Below are 21,221 nucleotides of genomic sequence, written 5' to 3'. Positions count from 1 at the left end.
ATGGGAAACTGAGCACTTTGGAAGTAAAAGGAAGGCATGAAGGACTCAGCAAAGTTTCTAGTTTCTTCTTTATCCTTTATGATGATATTTCTCATAGTCAGTCCTCTCACTTTAGAGGAAGGTAGGAGAACACAATCCAAATACAGGGGTGGGCAAAGTAGGTTAAATGACCAGCCATCATTACCTAAAAGATAAATCGTAAGTAAGGATGCGAAGTAATAACAGTGATAAGACAAATAATACAAATGTATAATATAATAATTAATATATAGTACAAGAACGAACTGGCATACTCACAACTGTAAGCCTATTTCTGCCCACCCCTGCATATGCAGAAGAGGCAGGAATGAAGCGGATAATCTTTCTGTTTTTAAAACTTAGTGGAAATTTAAGTATAAGTAAAACCTGAAAAAAGTCTTTATAAAAAAATTCCAAACACAATAAGATTAAAGTTCTCAACCACCAGATATCATCTTTCACACACATTATTGCCCTTCAAAAAAAGGGGTTTATTTAGGTAATCAGGCAGGGAACCCAGGGATAGTGGCAGAACACAGCTGGATCTCTAGTCCATCTGACAGTGATCTTTCTCCTTAGAAGTTCATACATTCATATTCATTTGCCCATTTAATTAGAGTGAATAGATGTCCTCAGTTTGCTTACCTCTGTGAATTTTGACAAAATTAAGTCTCTTCTGACCCTATGAAGTTTAGGGCCTGGACCCTGAAAAAGATAATCACATTATGGCCCTTCCCTCTAGGAACCTGCCTATACAGTCTCACCTTTATCTGGTTGCAGTACCCTTTGGAGTCCTGACAACTAATGACATCTTCCTACTTACCTTAAAAAAGTACATTTGCTTTCAAAGTAACCAAGGTCTTCCAAACAGTTGTTTCCCTATGAAGCTGGGCTTTAGCTTATTGTTTTGCCTTATAAAAGATGGGCTTCTCTAGATGCAGCTGGATCCCCAGGATATAGTGATTACATTTTCTTGGTAGCTGTCTCTAGTACAGGCTGAGCTGCAGACCCAGTGGGAAGCAAAATGCGAACACCTGCTGGCCTCCGCCAAGGATGAACACCTGCAGCAATATCAGGAGGTGTGTGCACAGAGAGACGCCAGCCAGCAGAAGCTGCTCCAGCTTCAGGAGAAGGTAGGCGTTTCCCCCGGGGCCCAACAGCTTAGGCCACCCAGTTAATTTGAAACAAACAGGTTGTCTGAGTCTCATAGGTTCTTTTGAGCCTAAAGATGTTAATAGCTTGAAAACAAAATCACTCTTGTTCAGCTCTCCACAGTAACCTTTCACATATTTATTTGGGATGGCAGGTGAGTGACCTACAAAAAGAAAAGCAGCGCTGGTGTTCTGGAGCATGTTTTCCATTATGACTTGGTTCTTCTCTATTAAGCTAGTCTTATTGAGTACCGGTTATGTTCCAACACAGTGTTAGGGAAGGGGCTTACAGAGAACTCTGCCCTCAAGAACCTCAGTGTCAAGAAAGGGGGACAAGACAGCAACACATGTGAGCATTAAGTTCTGGGAGGCCCAAAAGAGGAAGTGCCCAGGGAAGAAGAGCCAAGAAGGACAGGTAGCTTTGGTAAGGTGAATAGGCCGCAGAACATTCTGGGAAAAGGCACAGCTCAGCTCTAGGGTGGAACATGGTGTGGTGGAATCATCTTGGCATAAAAATGAGAGAGAGAGATGTCTTAGGTTCATGGTATGCAAGTCCTCATATCTGGAGGTCAGTTTCTTAAAGTATCCAGTTGAAAATCTTTGACTCAAAGATGGTGAAGGCAATCTTGTAGGTGAATAGGTTGCTTCTAATGTCCAGTGTTCATATGTTATGTGACTAGAGTTATAACCCCCTTTTTTTGTTACATTCTTGACCTGATTAGGAGCATGGCAAGTGACCTTGTTGGGAAAGAGGAGGTGAAGTTGTGAGTTGAGATTGAGTAATGAGGAAATAGGTGCTCTGAGTCAGTGGGCCTGGGGTGGGGGTGGAGGGGTGGACAGCAGCAGACCCACGTGAAGTTGATATCTGATGCTTGGGCTGTTCCTCCTACTCTGTTTCCTGACTTTTACCTGGTCGTCCAGGTTCCCGAGCCCACAGCCACAATCTGTTTGTTTTGCAGTGTTTAGCCCTCCAGGCCCAAGTCACAACCCTGACGGAGCAAAATGAACAGCACGGCAAGGACCTGAAGCAAAATAAGTCCCAGGTGTCTGGGGTTGAAGTTGCTGCTGCCTCGTCAGAGAAGGTGAGCTGGTAATTTGAGGCAGCAGCAAACCCTGCCACACCGGTGCGCAGAAAGAATGTGGCCCAGTGTTGTGATACCTTTTTCCCCCAACTTCAGTGATGTACCACTTGTCTGACTTAAGTACAAGTTAACCCTTTGGAACCTGTCACTTTGGTGGTAAACCCTAAGGGCCCTATCCTGAAGTTTTGACAAATATGGGAAGTACCTCTAAATCCCAGGAGAAGAGTGGGGAATGTGCTCAGCATCTGCTAGCCACTAATCCTGGAGCCCATGGCAGCTCTAGAGCGGCTACAGTGGGAGGGAGACAATAATAAACGGTCTGTAAACTGTCTTGGGCACATGCACCACAGCTGACCTGTCCTTGATAGCCCTTCCGTCAAGTGCAGCTTGTTACTTGGCGTTGTTCTCTGTACAGTGACTATGCAGTGTCTGAGTTCATGACCAGCATATCCTACTATAGAGTTCTAAGAAAGCTTCATTTTAGCCTTCCAAACTCTCTCTGGAATTTACATGCATTTCCATCTCTTGATTTGGGCAGCATACATTTTGATACTGTTTCTCTCCTCACATCTTCACTCAGGTCAAGAAGATCATGAACCAGGTATTCCAGTCCTTGAGGGGAGAGTTTGAACTGGAGGAATTGTACGATGGCAGGACCATTCTGGGGACCATCATGAATACTATCAAGGTACAGCCAGCTGCAGATTGTTGCGTTGAAATGGGAATCTCGTTACTTAAGTACCTTCTAAGGCAGGGGTGAGGAACGTCCGGCCCACGGGCTGAATTCGGCCCATGAAATCATTTCGTCTGGCCCTGCCAAGGCCTTACCAAATCCAGCTATCACATTAGGGGTGAGTTAATTAAATGCTTGACCAAATATAGCAGGCTGATTTTTAAGTTTTTGGTTTTTTTTTAAAATACATCTTTATTGATTACAGAGAGAGGAAAGGAGAGGTAGAGAGAGAGAGAGATAGAAACATCAACGATGAAAGAGTCATTGATCGGCTGCCTCCTGCACACCCCCGACTGGGGATCAAGCCCCCAACCTGGGCATGTGCCCTGACCAGGAATTGAACCCCGATCGCCTGGATCCCAGGTCGACGCTCAACCACTGAGCCACGCCCGGCTGGGCTGATTTTTAAGTTGATAATTTTGTATGGCCCACGAATGATATTATAAATATCCAAATGGCCCTTGGTGGAATAAAGGTTCCCCACCCCTGTTAAGGGTCGTGAGTAAAAAGTGATTCAAGACTGTTTATCAGTAATTCAGATACCTGGAATGACTTTTATCCGGACAGATGGACAGCCTCCTGTGAGAGAGGAAGAAGCAAAGTCATTTGAACTAGTCAACTGGCTGTGTTAATAAGGTCTGAAGAGCTAGGCATGCCTGCTGATTTCCTCTCAGTGATCATCTCTTCCTTGGCTTTTGAACAGATGGTGACTCTTCAGCTGTTAAACCAACATGAGCAAGAGAAGGGAGAGAGCAGCAATGAAGAGGAGGAGGAAGAGGAAGAAGAGCGACCTCAAAGACCTTCCCAGGAGCCAGTCTCAGCCAGTTCTGGGCCATCTCAAGCACCCCTGAGTAGGGATAGGTGGGAGTCCCCCATGGTGCCATCGGAGGTAGTCAAGGGAGCTGACCCATTGCCTCCTCAGGCCCTCCCCACCCCCCAGGAGGATGTACAGAGAAGGAAAGGGGACCCCACAGAAGCAGAGGCACTCTCAGATACAAAAAATGATTCGCTCCCACCCGAACTGGCTTGCATCCCCTCCCAAAGAGCTCTGGGGCCCCCAACTTCGATTCCCCCTGATCCTCCGGGCCCTATAACTGTGGACTCTGAGTATGAGGAGACACCTGTTGCCGGCCCATTGGGAAACGCCTCTGTTGGGGAGCAAGAAAGCCCCATGAGACTGGCCCTGACTTCAGACTCTAAGAATGGGGACCCACTGCCCTTGGAGCTGGAAAGTCCAGGAGGAGAGCCTCAGCCTCCAGAATTCAAGAAAGAGGAAGATGTTATTAGTTCTGTTGGTCTCTCCAGGGAGCTGCTAAGCACAGAGGCAGGTTCTACAGCTACAGGAGCAGCACTTGGACCCAACCACTCTTCTCCGCGTCCCAGGTATGTCCCCTTGAGCAGAGTTTCAGGGACAAGGTGTCTGCAGGGTTGTGTCTGGTTTTTCCAGGACTGGCAACTCATCCCTCAGAGACTGACTGATGGACTTGTTCACTTATTCATTTGTTCATGGATTCATACATGTATTTATTCAGTGATACCTACTATAAAAGGCTCTGTAGGCACTGTGATTGTGTGCTAGGCAAAGCAGATTTGGCTCTTGAGTTAAGGAGCTTACAGTCTAGTGAGGACTATTATAAAAGTATTATAAAAGTGTGGTCAGTACCAAAAAAAAAGAAACAGTGTATAATAGAAAGTAAAGGGGGAGTTACTCTGCTTTAGATAAGGTGGTTAGGGACAGATTCTGAGAAGGTAAAATTTAAACAGATCTGAAAGATGGAAAGGGGACTTCCATGCCAAGAGTGGGAGGAAGAGACTGCAGGCGAGAAGAGCACATGCAAAGGCCCTGTGGTCGGAAGGGATATGACACGAGGAACTAGAAGAAGGCATAGTAGTAGGAGGAGAGGGGTGTTAAGCTGATGTTGGAAAACTAGGTAAGGGCCAGGTCATATGAGATACTGTGTCACTGTTAGAAGTTTGGACTTTGAGTACAGTGGATTAAAGGGATTTAAGTAGAAGAGTGACTTGGTCTGATTTATTCGTTTTCAAAGCTCTCTCAGCCTGTAGTTTATGGAGGGAGTCTAGAGTGAGAGGAGGCCAGTGTGGGAGGAATTCCTGGGTGGTTACCACAGCTGTTAGATTCTTTTTTAAATATATCTTTATTGATTTCAGAGAGAGGAAAGGAGAGAGAGAAACATCCATGATGAGAGAGTCATTGATTGGCTGTCTCCTGCATGCCCCCACTGGGGATCAAGCCCACAACCTGGGCATGTGCCCTGACTGGGAATCTCCTGAATCCTAGGTCAGTGCTCAACCGCTGAGCCATGCTGGCCAGGCACGGCTGTTGGATTCTTACCTCAGAGCCTGTGGGCACAGTGGTCTGGAGCAGGAACATTTTCTGTGAATTGATTTTCTTGATTTTTCTCTCAGTCTCTCTGGGGATGAAGAGGATGAGCTGTTTAAAGGGGCAACTCTGAAAGTTCCAAAGTCCAAAGCACAGTCTGAAGAGGAGGAAGACGACGTGGTAAGAAGATCCCAGGCACTGCCAGGTCCTCACGCCACTACCTGGCGACCCTTCCCCACGCGCTCCGAGAAGGGAAATGGAGCCTGTTGGTGGCCCACTCCCTGGGCTCTGTGTGCAGGGCCCTGTGGGAGCAGGCTTGGGGCTGGGAGGGGGCAGCTTTGTAAGCACCATGGGGATGGTCAGATACCACTTTATTCTTGAACAAGGACCATGATCTCTGTCCGTGCAGGGATGATTTTTACTGTGAGGAAAGTTGGTTGATGAGTCCTATGTTAAAATGCTAAAGCCACAGGTTTTCTCAAATCAGCTAGCATATTGTTTATATTTTAGAATTGGGAAGGACTTGGAAGACTATCCTGTCTGGCATCCTTATTCTTAGATAAACGGAGGCCCAGACGGGTGGTTATTTACCTAAAGCCACAGAATGGCTTAGTGGCAGAGCTAGGACTAAACCCTCAGACTCCTACTATGACCACATGTTTCTGCGCATTTTCTGCTTCCTCAGCCTGCTTTCCAGCCTGCTGCCTTGTTTGTCCTCACAAGATTCCTGGGCAGAAAATGGGTTAAGTAGTGATGGCATAGCCTCGAGTTACAAAGCTCCAGAGTGAAGGCCAGGAGGGCGAGTTGCTGATGGAGCCTGATCAGAGCCCTGATTCCTGCAGCTGCTGTCCCCATCGTGCTAAGTTAAAGCGGTTTCAGCTGTCACTGGGGCATTTTGACTGCTGCGATGGGAATTTTACTAGAGTGAAATGTGGGTGTGGGATCACAGGTCAGCTTTACGCTCAATCTATCCCAGGAACAGAAATATGAGGCGAGTGGGGGCAAGTGTATTAACCAGAGGGGTTTTCCCTTTTGCCAAAACCCTGGGAAATGGCCGTGGACCAGAACCCTTCCCCTTGCCTGCGTTCCTGTGGGGAACGTGTCCCAGTTCCTCCCATTAAGCCTTCTTCCCAAGAATTAAATTTTCATTTAAGAGTTCTGAATACGAACTCTGTACTTTAAAAAATGGAGCCCACGTGATGCCCTAAGTATAGTTGGAATACTTCATTATTCCAACTACATAATATTATAAGCAGTATATTCTTGGTACTGACACTAATACCATCAGTACTGACACTGTTTCTTGGGTATTCTGAAAACTAGTTCACAGACATTCTCATTTACTCCTCTACTTATCCAGTGAGGTTGGCACTTTTGCCCCATTTTCTGGGAAAGAGGACTGAAGCTTAGGAAGATTAAGTAACATGTCCAAGGTTATATAGCTGGTAAATACAGAGCCAGAATTTTAGCTGGAACAAAACCAAAGCGATGCACCTGTCAGAGTCTGGAGATGACTTGATTGATGCCCAGAGAGAGGTACACAGTCCATTAGTTGGTGGTGGGGAAGGGATTAGCCCAGGCACCCCTGACCTTTTGGCTGGCCCTGTGAAGACAGATCCTGGGCCAGAGTAGCTCACCAGAGCAGAAAGGACCTTGGTAGAGAATACTCAGTTTGTGCCTGTCTCCACTGTCAGTCCCTGCTATCCCCATGGGACCTGTTCCCTGCCAATCCAGAAGAAAAAGGCCAGGAGCTCAAGTCATGAAAAAGGGCAAGAGTCTCCTCCGTGGCCCATTAACCCTCCTCACCCCGCTGCCTTGTCAGAGAGGGTAAGGAAGGGGCCAGTGTGACTAAGGGGCGGGGGGGCAGGGGGGGAGGCTGTGGCCCCGTGTTCTGGGCTTTCATCTCTTGGGATTCTCTGCCTATGGCTGAACCTCTAAATTCAGCTCTCTCAAAGGATGGGGCCACGTTCCGAGCCAGACAGGCCACCCTAGGTCACAACATTGTGTTTCAAATGTGATTGGGTTCCTGCCAACCTCCCTTCCTCCTGCATCCTCTCCTCCCTTAGGGCTGCTCTGCTTTTGTTTCCTTCTACTCCCATCTCTCCCCTTTGACCCTTTTTTCTCCACACAAAACATGTAAGTTACTGCATGAGAGAACCTGTCAAATCAGTACATGTGTTTCACAAATAAATTACAAAATTAGCCAAAGTTGGTCTTCTTGTCTCTCTTGAAAGATTGCCTCTTCTCTGCCTGCTGCTCTCAGCTTTTCTGGAAACAGAGGTTGGCTGGCCTCAGAGTTAGTCCTTTTAGTAAAACCCTAACCAGCCACCTTCTTTCCAACCTGGAGCTGGAACGGATGTTGGCTCACTTCATCTTACACAGGCAGGAAGCCCATCTGGTGCAGGAACAAATGAGGACTGACTACTCTTTCCTGTTTTGTCAGAGCTTGAAGGGACGCCCGCCCCCAATACTCATTTTTGGAGATGATGACGATGACATTTTCTGACTGGGATGAAGACCCAGGAAACTGATGCAAAGGTTGCTCCACTGACCCCTCCCTAAGCATGATTTTGCACAGCCGGCCCTGGCCTAGGTGAGCCACTGGGTGGGGTGAAGGTGAGCATTCTGAGGACATTAGCTATCTGAGTTAGCCAACTTCTTGAGCCCCCGTGTGGCAGGGTGAAGAGGACCGTGGGCCTGTCTTCAGACGCTGGGGTGGTCAACAGCTGACCGTGGTCCTGCCTTAGTCCCTCAAGGGTTGGTAGGCTCCCCTCTAGTCCGTCACCTACAAGTGTCCTGTCCTCTTGCAAGCTTTTTATTCTCTTCACTTAACTCTCAGACTGCTGAGGGGAGGCCTCCTCCATCTTCCTCCCAACACTCAACTGTGCCCCAGCAACAGGACCTGTCACCTGGGGTGAGGTCTGCCGGGTGAAGCGGAGGGTTGATTGTACCTTCTAAGCCCCAGTTAACAGTCTTGCCTGCACTCCTGGCACATTATCTTTTCTCTGCCTTAAATCTTTGGAATTAACAAAACTAAAATAAATGTGTATAATGAAACTTGACTCAAGTTCTTGGGGGGAAATTGAATTTGGTTCTAAGGGCTGTCAGTGCTCTTCTCTGGGAATCTAAGGGCAGGAGTTGTGACACATCTGGATCAGTTAACGTGCATAAAACCATTGTGACATACTCCCTTCAGTACCTAACTCTGGAACTTCAGGCTTTCAAAACAAAATGACCCTCTGCTGTCCCAGCTCCTCCAGCTGCACTAAGGCTTAGGGCATTGTGGGTATCTCAGAACCGGTGCCATCATCCACTTGCTCCTGCATGCTTGGTCTTACCCTAGGAGGCCAGGCAAAGACGACGGGCGAGCCCCCGCATCCCATTGTCCTGGCCCCGAGAGACTTCGAGACCAGCTTCTATTCTCTGAACTCAGGGCCAGGGCTGATGAAGAGAACAGGGTGAGGGAATGTTTTTACTTCTTCCAGGATCTCCCAAAGGCCACGCAACCAGTCTTCAAAAAGTAGAACAATTTTAATAAAAACGTGCCTGATTTTAAGTGTTGACAAGAGCCTGAATGCCCTTTTCTGGCCTGTCATCATCCTTTGTGCCGCCAGCTTTAAGCCTGCCTCCCACGCATGGGGCCGAGGCCGTGAGAACCACCACTCACCGAACTTGGTGGTTCAACAAATGGGCCAGCTCTGCTGTAGAGCACTTCATACACACCATCCCGCCTCCAGCCACCTTGCAAAGGACAATTAAGCCATTCAGAGAGGCAGCCAGACTGCCTGGCCCTGCTGCTTAGGAGGGTGACTTCTGAGACAAGGACAGAATTCTACCTTGTTGTGAGCAGTAAATGAGTTAATATTGTACAGTGCTTAGAACACTGCCTGGCAAATATATAGGTGTTTATTAAATTTAAAAATTTGCCTTGAGCCCCGGCCAGTGTGGCTCAGTTGGTTAAGCATTGTCCCGTGTCCCATGCACCAAAAGGTTGCTGGTTCAATTCCCAGTCAGGGCACATACTAGGTTGCAGGTTCCACCCCTGGTCGGGGTGCATACAGAAGGCAACCGATCAATGTCTCTCTCCCCTTCTCTCTAAAACCAACAAATATACCCTCGGGGGAGGACTGGAGAAAATAAAAGAATGACTGTTGACTGTGGGCAGAGCGTTTCAGGGCTGGGTTTCCCCGAGCACAGAGTTGTGTGCATGGCAAATGGACAGACTATAGCCAGCACTACCAGCTCCATTCGCCCACTCGGCTCCTGCAGTTGCTGTGAGGGTTACATGTGCTTGCTGTTTGAATGAACAGTTACACACTATTGAAAAATAAATATTTATTAAAATGTATTTCTTTTTTTAATTCGCAAAGCTTAAGACCATCTTTCATGTAGCCCACGAGGTACCTGAGCATAGACATTTCAGTACACAGCAGTGGCTTCTCTTCCTGGGTCTTGTTTCCTTTTCTGTAAAGTGCAGAGGTTCACATATCTGGAGAGCCCTATCTCGCTCTACAAATGTAACGCTTTGGCTCGACTGCTTATTGCCTCTTCAGCCAATACCACCCCCCTTGGCTTACTTGGGATTTTAAGTGAATGAATCCTGTTTGTTATGGGTGAGCAGTAAGTAACAAATTAAAAACATTAAGTATTGTTCCACAGTTTTCTGCATCAAAGAAGGATCAGGATAAAAGTGGGCATTAAGGCCCCAAAGAGCTCCCAGGCACCTAAAGCCATTAGACACTTTGTCCTGCAAGCAGTGCCGACCGATGGGAGGAGCTCGCTCTATCCACAGGTGCCTTGACAACAGTCCTGCCTCTTTGCCTTTAATCCGCTGTCACTTGCTCTCCCCTCAAGAAAGGGCAAAGGGCCCCAGCAGATGCTGCCATCCATCATGAATAAAATGAAGTCATTTCATTAAAAGTTGTTTCGTATTGTGCAAAATTGCCAACCACGAGTTCAGTGGGAAAATGAAAAATCTTACTCTATCAGCATGACCCATAGAAGAGACAATCTTCACAGGTTCCAAAGGCAGAAAGGTGAGAAAAAGCCAGCTTGGTCTCTGTCCCCCGAAGTCAGAAGAGGTCAGAAGTCCAATGGAAGATGCTCCTCTAGATAAGGCACAAGTCAGGGGAGCAAAGGGTATCCAGGTTCCGTGTCCTTCACCCAGAACCCATCTCCCATCTTGAAGATCTTTGGAAAGTCGTAAGTTCTGAGTTACAGATAAGTCATCATGGGCTCGGCAGCCCTGCCCCCAGCTTCTGTTCCCTCCATTATCCCACTGACCACAGCAGCCTTCTAAGGCACAACAAGACCAGGCCCGGGCTGCCTGTCTGAAGAGAGGTAGCTGCAGTGGCCTCTGAACTCCAGGGAGCAAGTGTTGGCTTCAGCTGAAAGTTTCTAGGAGCGGGGAGTGAGGCCAGGAGCACCCAGCAGAAGAAAAAGAAAGCTTGAGCCCAGAAGTACAATGTCTGGAAGGGGGCACCTCAGATCTCTCCAGCCCCCAGTGCCTGCACAGCCCTCGCCAGCTAAACTATGCTGAGCAATGGGTAGGCTAGGTAGTAGCCCACTGCCGAGCCCAGGACCACGCCAAGGAAAATCCAGGTGTTGTAGGACATGACAGCCAGCATTATGAAGTAGCCAATGATCACCTGAGCGACATGGATTAGAGAGTGGCCAAAATGACACAAAAACCACCTAGATAAAAAGGAGAGGCAAGTTACTGTTGGTAATGAGCTGAAAGCTAGGAATTGGTGTCAGGAAGTAGGAAGAGCAGCTGAGTTACATAACTAGCTTATTTATAATTTGTATGCTTTACCCAGGAGAGATTTCTTTTTTAAAGAGATATCAGAAACCACTGATAGAGAGGGACTTGTACAAGGAGCCTAGGACAACCACTTCTCTACTTAGTTCTGAGCTTCCTGGCATCCTAGGCGAAAAGGGAAAATGAGACATGTAATTTACCATGCCTGATAGAATACAAAATTATCAGTAAGGCAGTTTTTTGTGGTGTGTTTTTTTGGAAGTTTGTTGCTTGTTTTTTTGTTTTTCCTGAATAGACTGTAGAGGGCAGTATTACAATGGTAAGAACATGGACTCTGATGATAGATCAATTCCTAGTTATGTGTCTTAGCACAAATGTCTTAACCTTTCTGAACTTAAATCTCATCAGTAAAACAGAAATAATACCTCCCTTGTAGGATGGTGGTGAATATTCGAGCCATCCATGTAAGGAGTAGGCAGGCTCAATAAACACAGCTGGAGTTGGGGAGAGGGCAGAACTGGGACCCCAAATGGTTGCCCTGTCAGAATGGGAAGGGAAGGAAGGGCAGGGCAGAAGAGGCTGCTTGCTCTCCCACCAATGTGGATACATTGCTGTAGGGACAGCTGCAATCCACCCTGGGTTTGGAAGCCTTAGTGACTTGAGAAAGCCTAATGGGATTTAGGGGAGGGCTGGGTGGACACCCTTGTTGCTATACTAAGGCCTGCACCAGAGTTTTCTGAAGATCTGAGCCTCCCAAGTGGCTGTTCATAAAACAAGTTCTGGCCTAGGCATCAGGAGACCTGAGCTCTAGTTCACCTCACTACATACTAACTTATTTACTGCAAGCACTTTGACAAGTCCTGGCCTCAATTTCCTTTCTGTGCCATGGGGTTAATGCCCTCTGGGCTGCCTACCTCTCCAGGTGAATGTGAATACTCTTCCCATTCCCCACACCAGGTGCCTGTTACCTGAGAGGGGGTCTGCTGACTGGGGGTCTGCTCAATGATGACTCTGAGCTTGAAGAATCCCCGTTCATCTCCTCATGCTGCTCGCTGGTGGAGATGGACATGTTCTTCAGAGCCTGGTGGAGCAGCTTCACTTTGCCAAACTTGATGCTTTCATATAGCACAGCCAGGAGCAGGACCACCACCACCGAAAGAGCCATGCCTGTCAAAGAAAGCAGAGTTGCAGAGACCTGGCCAGGCAAACACTGCTCCCCTTTCTTGGTAGGGTTGGCCCACTGGGGTGTGGCTCTGAGATCAGGAAGAGTATGTGCCTGGAAAAGCCAGGGGCCGAGGGTGAGGCAGCCATGCACCACCGCCCCCAGCTGTGCGCCCCACAGGTGGCACAAATCTATCAGGACTTCCTGTTAAAGGGACACGCATTTATAGCAACGTCCCGTTTACGCACATGTACAGAAAAAGTCTGGAAGGAAGGAGAAACAGCAAAGGAGTCATAATCATTTCAGCAAATTCGGACACAGGAGGTTTTTGTTTTCTTCTCATGTAATTTTCCAAAATTTCTACTGTATTATTTTCATAATAATGGAAAAAAACAATTATTTTACCAAAAACGTTAAGTGCTTACTAGAGCTGCTGTGTAAGATTAATTGCTAATCGCTACTTCTATTGTCAAGTGGAGGGACACTAAATGATCCAGCTATAGGATTTTATTGGGCTCCCAGGAAGAAACCATCTGCAAAAGAGGCAGGTTTTCTAAATATAAAATTACAAGTAATTGGATGCACATGATATAAATTCAAACCGTGCAAAAGGGTATGCAGTGAAAAGTCTTCCCAGCCCAGGCTCCCAAACTCCAGTTTCTCTCCCCAGAACAGCCTGTTAGCAATACCCTGAATAGCCTAGGATTATGCAATGTACAGGGTGGGGCAAAAGTAGATTTACAGTTGTTTGTATGGAAAATAATACAATAATTCATAAATAATACAAGAATAAACACAGTTTCCCGTACTCACAACTTTGAACCTACTTTTGCCCCACTCTGTATATATAAGCCTTTATTTGTCTGAATGACAGCATCCTATTTGTGCAAACTCTTCTGTATCTGTCATCCAACTGGGTTCCTCTTAGTTCCCACAGATCTACCTTATTTCTGTAGCTTCGGAGTATCTGCGACAGATGATATTTTCCAAAGATGGCCACCTCCCTATATCCCACCCCGTATGCTCCTTGTACAATGTCAACACTCCTGCCATCAACTGATGGGGATCCATGTTCCCTCCCTTTTACCCTGAAAAGACTTTTGTGACTGTCTCAGTCAATAAAGGTAGAAATGATGCTCTGTGGCTCCCAAGGCTAGGTCTTAAAAACCCCATGCACTTCCCCCTTGTTCTCCTGGACCCTCACTTGCTGCTGCAACCCAGCCACCCAGCCACCCTGCCATAAAGAAGCCCAGGTCATGGAGACACCACATAGGCGTTCAGCCAACACACCCTGCGGAGGTTCTAGCTAACAACTATCATCAATCAGTAAACATGAGAGTGACTCCATGTCTTCAAGGTGACTACAGTTCCAGCCACTGACTATACCTGCATGTGAGACTGAGTGAGGACCATTTAGCTGAGCCCAGTCAACTCAGAACCTTCAGCGAGAAGAATTAAATGACAGCTGTTGCTTTAAACCACTAGGTTTCCTCCACGATGGATTACTGGAATGGTAACTGTAGGGATGGTCATATTTATTTGATCAGCACCTGCAATAATGGGCATGAGGGCAGTTTCTAGTCTATTGTGAAGACTCAATTGTTTCAGATGAAACATAACTCCGTTATGAATTAGTGCCCAACTCTTGTCTTTTCAAGTCCAAGGAATACCCTTCTCTTTCAAATTGGTGTCTCGTTTCAGATCTAAGTCTGCAGCAGCTCCTCTGGACTTGAGCTGATGCTGGACAGTGAACCCTGGATGAGGGAGGTGCTAGGAGGCAACAGAAGGCCTTGATCTAGTTCAGGCTCTGATGTTTACTCCTTACTCGGTGTGTGACCCTGGGTAAGTCTCTTCTCCTCTGTGGGCTTCAGTTCCTTCCCTGTAATCGAGGGAAAAGCTGCATCCCTGGCCTCTCTCTGGGCCTCTGTGAAGATGAGTGAGATAATGGAGCCCTTTACACTCTGAAGGGCAGTGGTTGCAAAGAGAACCAAAAATGCAAAGTTCCCACTCAATATTTATGCATGAGGAGTCAGGCTCACTTAAATGTCCACAGAGCCTACCAATAAAGAGAACCCAGGTTCTCCATTATCTGGAGCTAGAAGGCTTCCCAGTTCTTACCTGCAGGAGTGTGGACACTCCAGAAATCAAAGAGCAGCACCACCTTATCTGAGAAGATGAAATGCATCTGAAAGAGAAGGGAGTCTGCATCACAGGGGGCTTAGGGCAGTGGAAGCTGTGGTCCCTAATGCTCTCAAGCACCCTCTTCTAAATGACCCAGAAAAATTGAGTCACTGGACATAAGTGCTAAAAGAGCTAGTAGTGGCCATCAGGGCCAACTGAGGCCAGGGAAGGGACTTGCCCAAGTTTCTGCAATGGGTCAGCAGCAGAGCTATAATTGAGCTAGCGATGCCCATCCTCACTGGGCCAGCCAGAGATCAAGCTGAGATGTCCCTTCCATGGCCTCCACCCAATAGGGAAGCGCTAGACTGGGGAACAGCAGCCTCTTCCCACTCCCAGGGCCACTCCATTCTGCTCCAGGGGTGTGTATCACGGAGGCGCCAAGGGGCAGCTGTCTTCAATCTATTTTCCACATCTATTCACTAGTTCACTAAACACTTGCTGAGCCCAATTCTGTGGCCAGCTTTATGGGCAAAGATTAATGTCTCTGCTCTCTGTGAGCTCACAGACTTACAGAAAGAATGAAGGTAGAAGCAATGAACACGCAGTGCTGTCTGAATGCTCTCAAAGAGCACCTGGTCCACCCTCTGTTCTAGGTGGCACCAAGGGCCTTTCATACATTCTCTCACTACACAACAGTGTTCTGTGTGACAGGGACAATTAGGCCCATCTCACAGAAAGGAAAAATGGGGAAACTAAGGTCAGAAAAGTTTAGTCATTTGCTAAAGTTCACAAAGCTATTAAGTTGGCAGAGCTGGGATTCCAACCTGGGTCTAGCTGGATGCCAAGCCGGATGCATTGCAGTACACTGTGCTGCTTGTGCTATGGCATGGGCACCGGACGGTGATTCTAAAGGGCCGCACCAGGCTTAATGACTGTGTTTGGCAAGATGCAAGGCAGACGGATCAATTAGATTCACCGTCTCAGGGAAGGGGAGTTCCTCTCGTCATCACTAAGACCACAGCCAAAAAAAGCAGCTCTGCAAACACTGTCAGTGTTCATTCCACTCAGGAGATCCTGGATGAGCTGGGCCTTGGCCGTCTAAGATAGTGAAGAAATAGCCCTGCTGCTGTGGCGTGACAGTTAGAGCATCAGCCTGAGCACTGCACAGTCTCGGGTTCAATTCCGGGTCAAGGGCACATACCTGGGTTGCGGGTTGCTCCCCAGCCCTGCTGGGGCACCTGTGGGAAGCAACCAATCCATGTGTTTCTCTCACGTGGATGTCTCTCTCTCTCTCTTCCTCCTTTCCTCCCTCCCTCCTTTCCACTCTCTCTAAAAATCAATGGAAAAAATACCCTCTGTGAGGATTAACAAATAAATAAAACAATGGCCAAATATTAGAACCCTCAACTGTCAGAGCTAGAAATATCCACAGAGTTTTAAAAATGAGATATAACTGACATGTATCATATTATTTTCAGGTATACAGAATGATGTATCGCAAAATAATCACAATATAAGTCTAGTTAACATTCATCACCACAGAGTTACAATTTCTTTTTTCTTGTGATGAGAACTTTAAAAACCTATTTTGTGTATTTCTCAGAGAGTTTTTAGTCCCTTGGTTTTCAACTTTTTTTCAGGGAACACTGGCAAATAAAATCTTCCTTATAACTCCACTATATAAAACACAGACTCTGGGTGTAGAGGGGAGAAAGGTCTGAGCTCTGCTGAAACTGAATGTGAAAAACACTGATCGGGTCCAACTCTGGCCCCTCTCTACCCACATCTCACTTCCATATGGGGAAAATGAGTCCCAGGAGGGGAAAGGATTTGTTTAAGACCTCATAAGAAGAAAATGGAAATGCAGGTAGTCTTTTAAAAATCGGGTTGAGCCCGGCCGGGAGTGGCTCAGCGGTTGAGCATCGACCTGGGATCCAGGCGATCGGGGTTCGAGCCCCGGTCAGGGCACATGCCCGGGTTATGGGCTCGATCAATGACTCTCTCATCATTGATGCTTCTATCTCTCTCTCTCCCTCTCCCTTCCTCTCTCTGAAATCAATAAAGATATATAAAAAAATTAAAATCGGGTTGAAGAATTTTAAAACAAAACTAGCTTTTTACCCCTCTAATATGAAAGTGGTACTTGTTCAATGTAAAAAGCTGACACAGTACCAAAAAGAGCGAAAATCGTATTTGTTGACATGGCAAAATGTTCACAAAGGATATGCAAGCACAAACAGGTAGAAATAATCCTGTGAAACTGCATTTATGCTGGAGTTGTGCTCCTTCAACTTAACAGAAGCCCCAGCATCATCTCTGCAGTGGGGTCAGCAGAAGCCCCTGGCATAGTCTGCAGTGGAAGGGGAGCAGGGTGTGGCCACATTACCCCTTCTCAGAGTTCACTGGATCAGGAAGTTGGCATGACTGGAATGTCCTCAATGGCTAATCAGTGAGGTTCCCTAACTGGGTTCCATCATCCTTGGACCTGCCCCAGCTATTTCAGGTGCCCCAAACCATTTTCAACACCCACCAAAACAGTAAAATTAATTCAATTTTGTTGTGCTAGGAGTGCAGATGCTGGAGATATGGAGATGAGTGAGACAAGTCCTTGGCCCTCATGAAGCTAATGGTTTTGTGCTGGAGACAAAACCCCTGGAGACACCTAACCCAGCCAGAGAGGCAGGTGGCTAGGACATCTTCCGAAGCAGGAAGAGCAGGAGGCAGTCAGGGGAAGATAGTCCAGCATGTTCCAAGCTGGAAGAGCCCACCTGAGGGACTGGTTCTAGCTCGCGTGGGAGTGAGGAGCTCCAGAGGGACAGAACCTCACCTACTCTGGCCTTTCCACTGGAGGAAAAGTTTCAAGTCAGCACGTTCTGACGTGGGGCTGCAGTGTCAATGAAAGGGCCCTGAGGTCAGATATGCCAGGGTGAGGGCTCTAGTCTTGTTTCCCATTTAGGATGAATCTCAGCCTCCAGCAGCCAAATTTAACTTTATCTGAGTTGTATTCAGGGCCCCACCCTGCTGTGGTTATTAAGAAGAGAGCAATCAGAGGACTTGTTTCTTTCGTTTTTATTTTCTCATTTGGAGTTCCTTACACTTTGAGAAAACTTACTCATTTATAAACCAAAGAGTTTAGGGAGAGATTAAGGTCCCTGTCCTGGCTGGGTAACTTTCCACAGGCCCTTCTTCCTACCTATTTCCCCTTTTAGAGGACCAGGGCAGGAGGTGGGGGAGGGCGTGCGACCAAAGGCTCTGCCTTCCTGTATCTCAAATTCTACGACTTTCTTCATGCAGGAAGAAAACTGTTGTGTGTTTTTTTTCAAAGACCGAAGGGGTCTAGCAAGTTGGCTTTCTCTCCAGCGCAAGTGAACTCCGCCGAGAAAAACAGCTCATCTGAAATGCTGTTTCGGACCCAAGTGCAGGTAGGATGGAAAGTAGCTGGGTCTGGCTGCCCGCCCCGCTCCCCCCGCAAAAAAAAAATCAAAAAAAAAAAAAAAAATCATACCACGAACTTGCCTACGCTGGGAACCCGCCCGAGGGTGTGTGCACCGGCGGCCGGCCGGACGGCACGGGCTCCCCTCCTCCTGGGAGCCTTCCCGGGTCTCCCGAGGCTCTGCGCCCCGCGCAGGGGGTCCCCGGGCCCGGCCGGCCCGCCCCCGCCGCGCCCCCGCCCTCGGCTGCTCCGCGGCAGGTGCTCGGGGACCGCTCGTCCAGCCGGGCGGACACCCAGCAGGAGGGACAACGAAAAAGAAAACCCCAAAGCCACCTCCAGTCCTGCCTCTCGCGCCCCCCGCCAGCCCTGTGCCCGCCGCTGACAGCGCTGCCAACACACCCCCTTCGCCAGCGCCCGGCCGCGGGGGGCGGGCACCGCGGGCGCGGGGAGCTGCCGCTCAGGGGCCCCTTCCCGGCCGCCCCGCCCCGCCCCGCCCTGGGTCTGCTGCTCCCCGCGGCGCCCAGACCCACCTCCATGGTGAGCGCACGGGGTGCGCGCGGGAACCGACCGTCCGGCTCGGGTCTCCAGGCTCCGAGTCTGTACGGCCGCCGCCGCCGCCGCGACCGCGACTCGGGCCTGGCGTCACGTGGTCCTGGGGAGGCCGCGCGCGGGCGCCTGGGAGTTGTAGTCCCCGCGGCGCCCCCACTCGGGGCGGCCTGGAGCGCGCGCCCCGGCCGCACCCGCCGCCGAGCCCAGGTCCGGGGCCGCGCAGCCGGGCTGCCTCCTGCGCTCCGTTGGCCCCTTACTGTTTTGCACTGGACTTGCCTTCGCAATTACCATAAAATGTTTATTGCTCTTTGCAATAAGTCGTGCGAAGCTTAACTCGTGTGGAGTTGAAAATAGAGAAGTCCATCCTGTGATGACTTAATCTCATCCTGTGATGAGATGATAGCAACAAATTAGGAGCAAAGTAAAGAGATTATTCGCCGGGTTTTGAATGTAGCCTTTAAAAAAAAAAACAAAAAAAACCTGATTAGCCAAAAGCAATACATAGTTGTCATTTTAATTTGTATTTCTTTGATTACTAGGGTGGTAAACTTTTCTTCTTATTGGTATTTCTATTTTAGTGTATTATCTGTCCATTTCACCCATCCAGGTTTTGGGGGGGGGGGGAGGCAGGGGGGGTGTAGGGTTTCTGGGGAATGAGGGACTTGTAATAGTATTTAATTTTAAAATATATGTATTTACTAACCCTTTGCCCGTTGTCCTATGAGGAAAGGGGCTCTTCAGAGAAACCTCACCCGAGACAGTACTAGCCAACCGAGCCTGGGGTGTGAGTGACCTCAGTTCAAATCTTGAGCCAGTAAGTGTTGGCTGAGGAACCTGAGCCTCAGTTTCCTGGTCAGTAAAATGAAAACAACAGAATCTATGTTGTAGGGGGTTGTAAGGCTTAAATGAAGACCGTGTGTTAAATTCTCAGCACCCAGGAAGGCCAGGACCACGTGGTGTGCCTTGAGCCTGGCGGCACGAGATGTGCCCAGCGAGAATCTCTGCAGTAATCACCTGTTACTCGGTATTAACAGAGTAGAAAGTAAAAAGGACCTCCCTGCCAAACAGGCTTGAGGGCTGGAACCGCAGCGCCAGGTGTCCGTGGGGAGGCAACGACCTAGTTGCCTGTCTCTAGGTCTGGACTTGCGGAGCTACTGGCCCACTGAGCCCCAGGCCTTGCCCCTCAGCCGGAGCTGGCAGGCTTCTCTGGCTTGAAGGGCTGAGGCTGCAAGGTGCCCCAGGAGACGCTGCCCAAACTCCTGGAGGGACTGACCCGGCTGGAAACGCGGCCCCCAGGCCTCTAGGCCGGGCCTCCGCTGGCCTGCCTGAGGGCCATGAGAACCTAGCCCAATCTTTCCAGCCTGGGCACTGGGATGGACTCCTGTGTCACACCCCGTGCAGAACACAGACTTCTTTTACCCCTTGGTGGTAGGTCCCTACACGCCGGGCACATAGCCTGTGCCAACGTGCTGAGTGACCTCTATGCCGTGGGCATTACTGAACATGACAGCCTGCTAAGGATACTTACTTAGCATCAGCCAGAATATGACTGAGGAGCAATGAGAAAAGACAACCCCGCTCATGATCAAAGGCTTTCGGGATGCTGCTGAGGAAGGAGGGACTGCAGTGGCCGGTGGACAAACTGTGGTGAACCCTTGGGTTATCGTGGGTGGGGTTGCCATGGTGGTCGGCCCAGTGAATTCACAATGCCTGGAATGCAATTGTCGGGGATGTGCTGGTGTCAACCAAACCCTTAGGAACCCAAGTTGCTGTCAGTGCCCCCCAGGGGCTGGATAATCCTGAAAGATGGCGTGAGATAAAGATAGTGGTCTCCAGAGAAGTGATAGAGCTGGCCTCTCAGGAAGCGTGTTCAGTATGGCTACCCTAAACGACTGCTGCTGGGTTAATGCACACACTGAATGCCCACGCAGCCACAGCTTTCACAGGTGTCATTCTGGAACACCCCTGCAAAACCAGAACTGTCCTTTGTCATTCATAATCTGCCAATCATTGCCCAGATAGCTGCCATCAGCAAGGCCACTGGGCACTTTGGGCTCCTTCAAGGAACCTCAACAGAAACTTCTGGGCCATTACTGATTTGTCTGCCAAGGGAACAGGCTGCTTGCTTTTGTTCTGAAATAAAATCTTTCAAGTGTGGAGAGGGTCACCAAGCATGGATAGTGGAAAAGGCAAACCAGACAGCCTGGGTCATTGACAAGCCCTGAGTTATTGAGGTTCTACCTTGTGGGGCCATTGCTGCTGCTCTTGCTCCAGGCAATTCTGATGCCTCCTCTGAGTCCAGCTCATGACATGGACTAGCAGAAGTTGTTTGTACCTTAGAGCCTTTGTACGCAATCGTGGACAACTCTCAAGAGTTGATTTTAAGAACAAATATCCAAAGACTGCCTGCTTAGTAGTTCTACAGTTGCCCTTTCTAGGTGATTTGAATCAGCCCATCATAAGCTGCACATTCCAAGGAAGTAACATTTTGGACTTGGGGGGGGGGGGGCGTGTTCAACTCCTGCAGGGAGGAAGGGCAGAAAACCCGTTTCCTCTTTCCAAGAGCAATGTGAGGCTATTCCGGTTTAAGGGACTTTTCTTGGCACCGAGTTGATTCATTTCTGCACAGGGGGTGGGATTATTTATTAAAATTACATACATACCAAAAAAGTAAATTGCAAAAAAGAAATTTAGATCAGAAGGAAATAAGTGTGGACAAATACTGCTGATAAATATAAATAGTTAAGAGAGATCTTATAATGCAATGTCAAATTCTTTGTTAGATTTTTCTGCAATACTGTCTCTTTCCTACTCTGGACAAGAATTGAGCAGCTTGTCTGTGACTGGGAAGGGGAACCTGAAACCATCTG

General features: G+C 48.4%; 2 protein-coding genes and 1 pseudogene across 6 annotated transcripts in view; 2 read left to right on the top strand and 1 right to left on the bottom strand.

Annotated features, from left to right (window-relative positions):
* The window catches only part of FKBP15 (FKBP prolyl isomerase family member 15), a 48,777-nt gene extending 40,387 nt beyond the window's left edge, over positions 1-8,390 (top strand). For both annotated transcript variants that reach the window (XM_081150649.1, XM_081150648.1), the window contains exons 23-28: positions 999-1,151; positions 2,129-2,251; positions 2,832-2,939; positions 3,688-4,367; positions 5,412-5,505; positions 7,769-8,390. In XM_081150649.1, coding sequence (XP_081006775.1) covers positions 999-1,151; positions 2,129-2,251; positions 2,832-2,939; positions 3,688-4,367; positions 5,412-5,505; positions 7,769-7,831 — 1,221 coding nt within the window. In that variant the 3' untranslated portion in view covers positions 7,832-8,390. The remainder of the gene's footprint in view (positions 1-998; positions 1,152-2,128; positions 2,252-2,831; positions 2,940-3,687; positions 4,368-5,411; positions 5,506-7,768) is intronic.
* SLC31A2 (solute carrier family 31 member 2) lies at positions 20-18,456 on the bottom strand. 3 transcript variants are annotated; one of them, XM_081150664.1, is made up of 6 exons: positions 18,333-18,426; positions 14,367-14,433; positions 12,055-12,253; positions 5,338-5,416; positions 3,528-3,563; positions 130-184 (listed from the first exon to the last, which is right to left on the bottom strand). In XM_081150664.1, exons 1-5 carry the CDS (start codon positions 18,336-18,338, stop codon positions 3,540-3,542), a joined length of 375 nt encoding a protein of 124 aa, XP_081006790.1. In that variant the 5' UTR covers positions 18,339-18,426; the 3' UTR covers positions 130-184; positions 3,528-3,539. The 3 variants fall into 3 exon arrangements, with proteins under 3 accessions (XP_081006789.1, XP_081006790.1, XP_081006788.1); XM_081150663.1 differs by lacking the exon at positions 3,528-3,563 and having other exon boundaries at positions 20-184; XM_081150662.1 differs by lacking the exons at positions 130-184; positions 3,528-3,563; positions 5,338-5,416 and adding an exon at positions 9,647-11,019 and having other exon boundaries at positions 18,333-18,456.
* Positions 18,337-20,576, top strand: LOC308564049 (selenide, water dikinase 2 pseudogene; annotated as a pseudogene). The gene is made up of 2 exons: positions 18,337-18,558; positions 19,921-20,576. The product of its transcript is annotated as a selenide, water dikinase 2 pseudogene (transcript).
* The last annotated feature ends 645 nt before the right edge of the window (positions 20,577-21,221 follow it).

The sequence above is a fragment of the Miniopterus schreibersii genome (assembly GCF_964146895.1).
Source record: "Miniopterus schreibersii genome assembly, chromosome: 11".
Lineage (NCBI taxonomy): Eukaryota > Metazoa > Chordata > Mammalia > Chiroptera > Miniopteridae > Miniopterus > Miniopterus schreibersii.
This window is presented reverse-complemented; position numbering and strand designations above follow the sequence as displayed.

Coding starts and splice junctions, on each gene's coding strand:
- SLC31A2 (XM_081150662.1), bottom strand. Junction 12,254..14,366: donor GAGTGTCCACACTCCTGCAG/GTAAGAACTGGG, acceptor TTTCTTTGACAG/GCATGGCTCTTTCGGTGGTG. Junction 11,020..12,054: donor GTCAGCAGACCCCCTCTCAG/GTAACAGGCACC, acceptor CTTTTTATCTAG/GTGGTTTTTGTGTCATTTTG.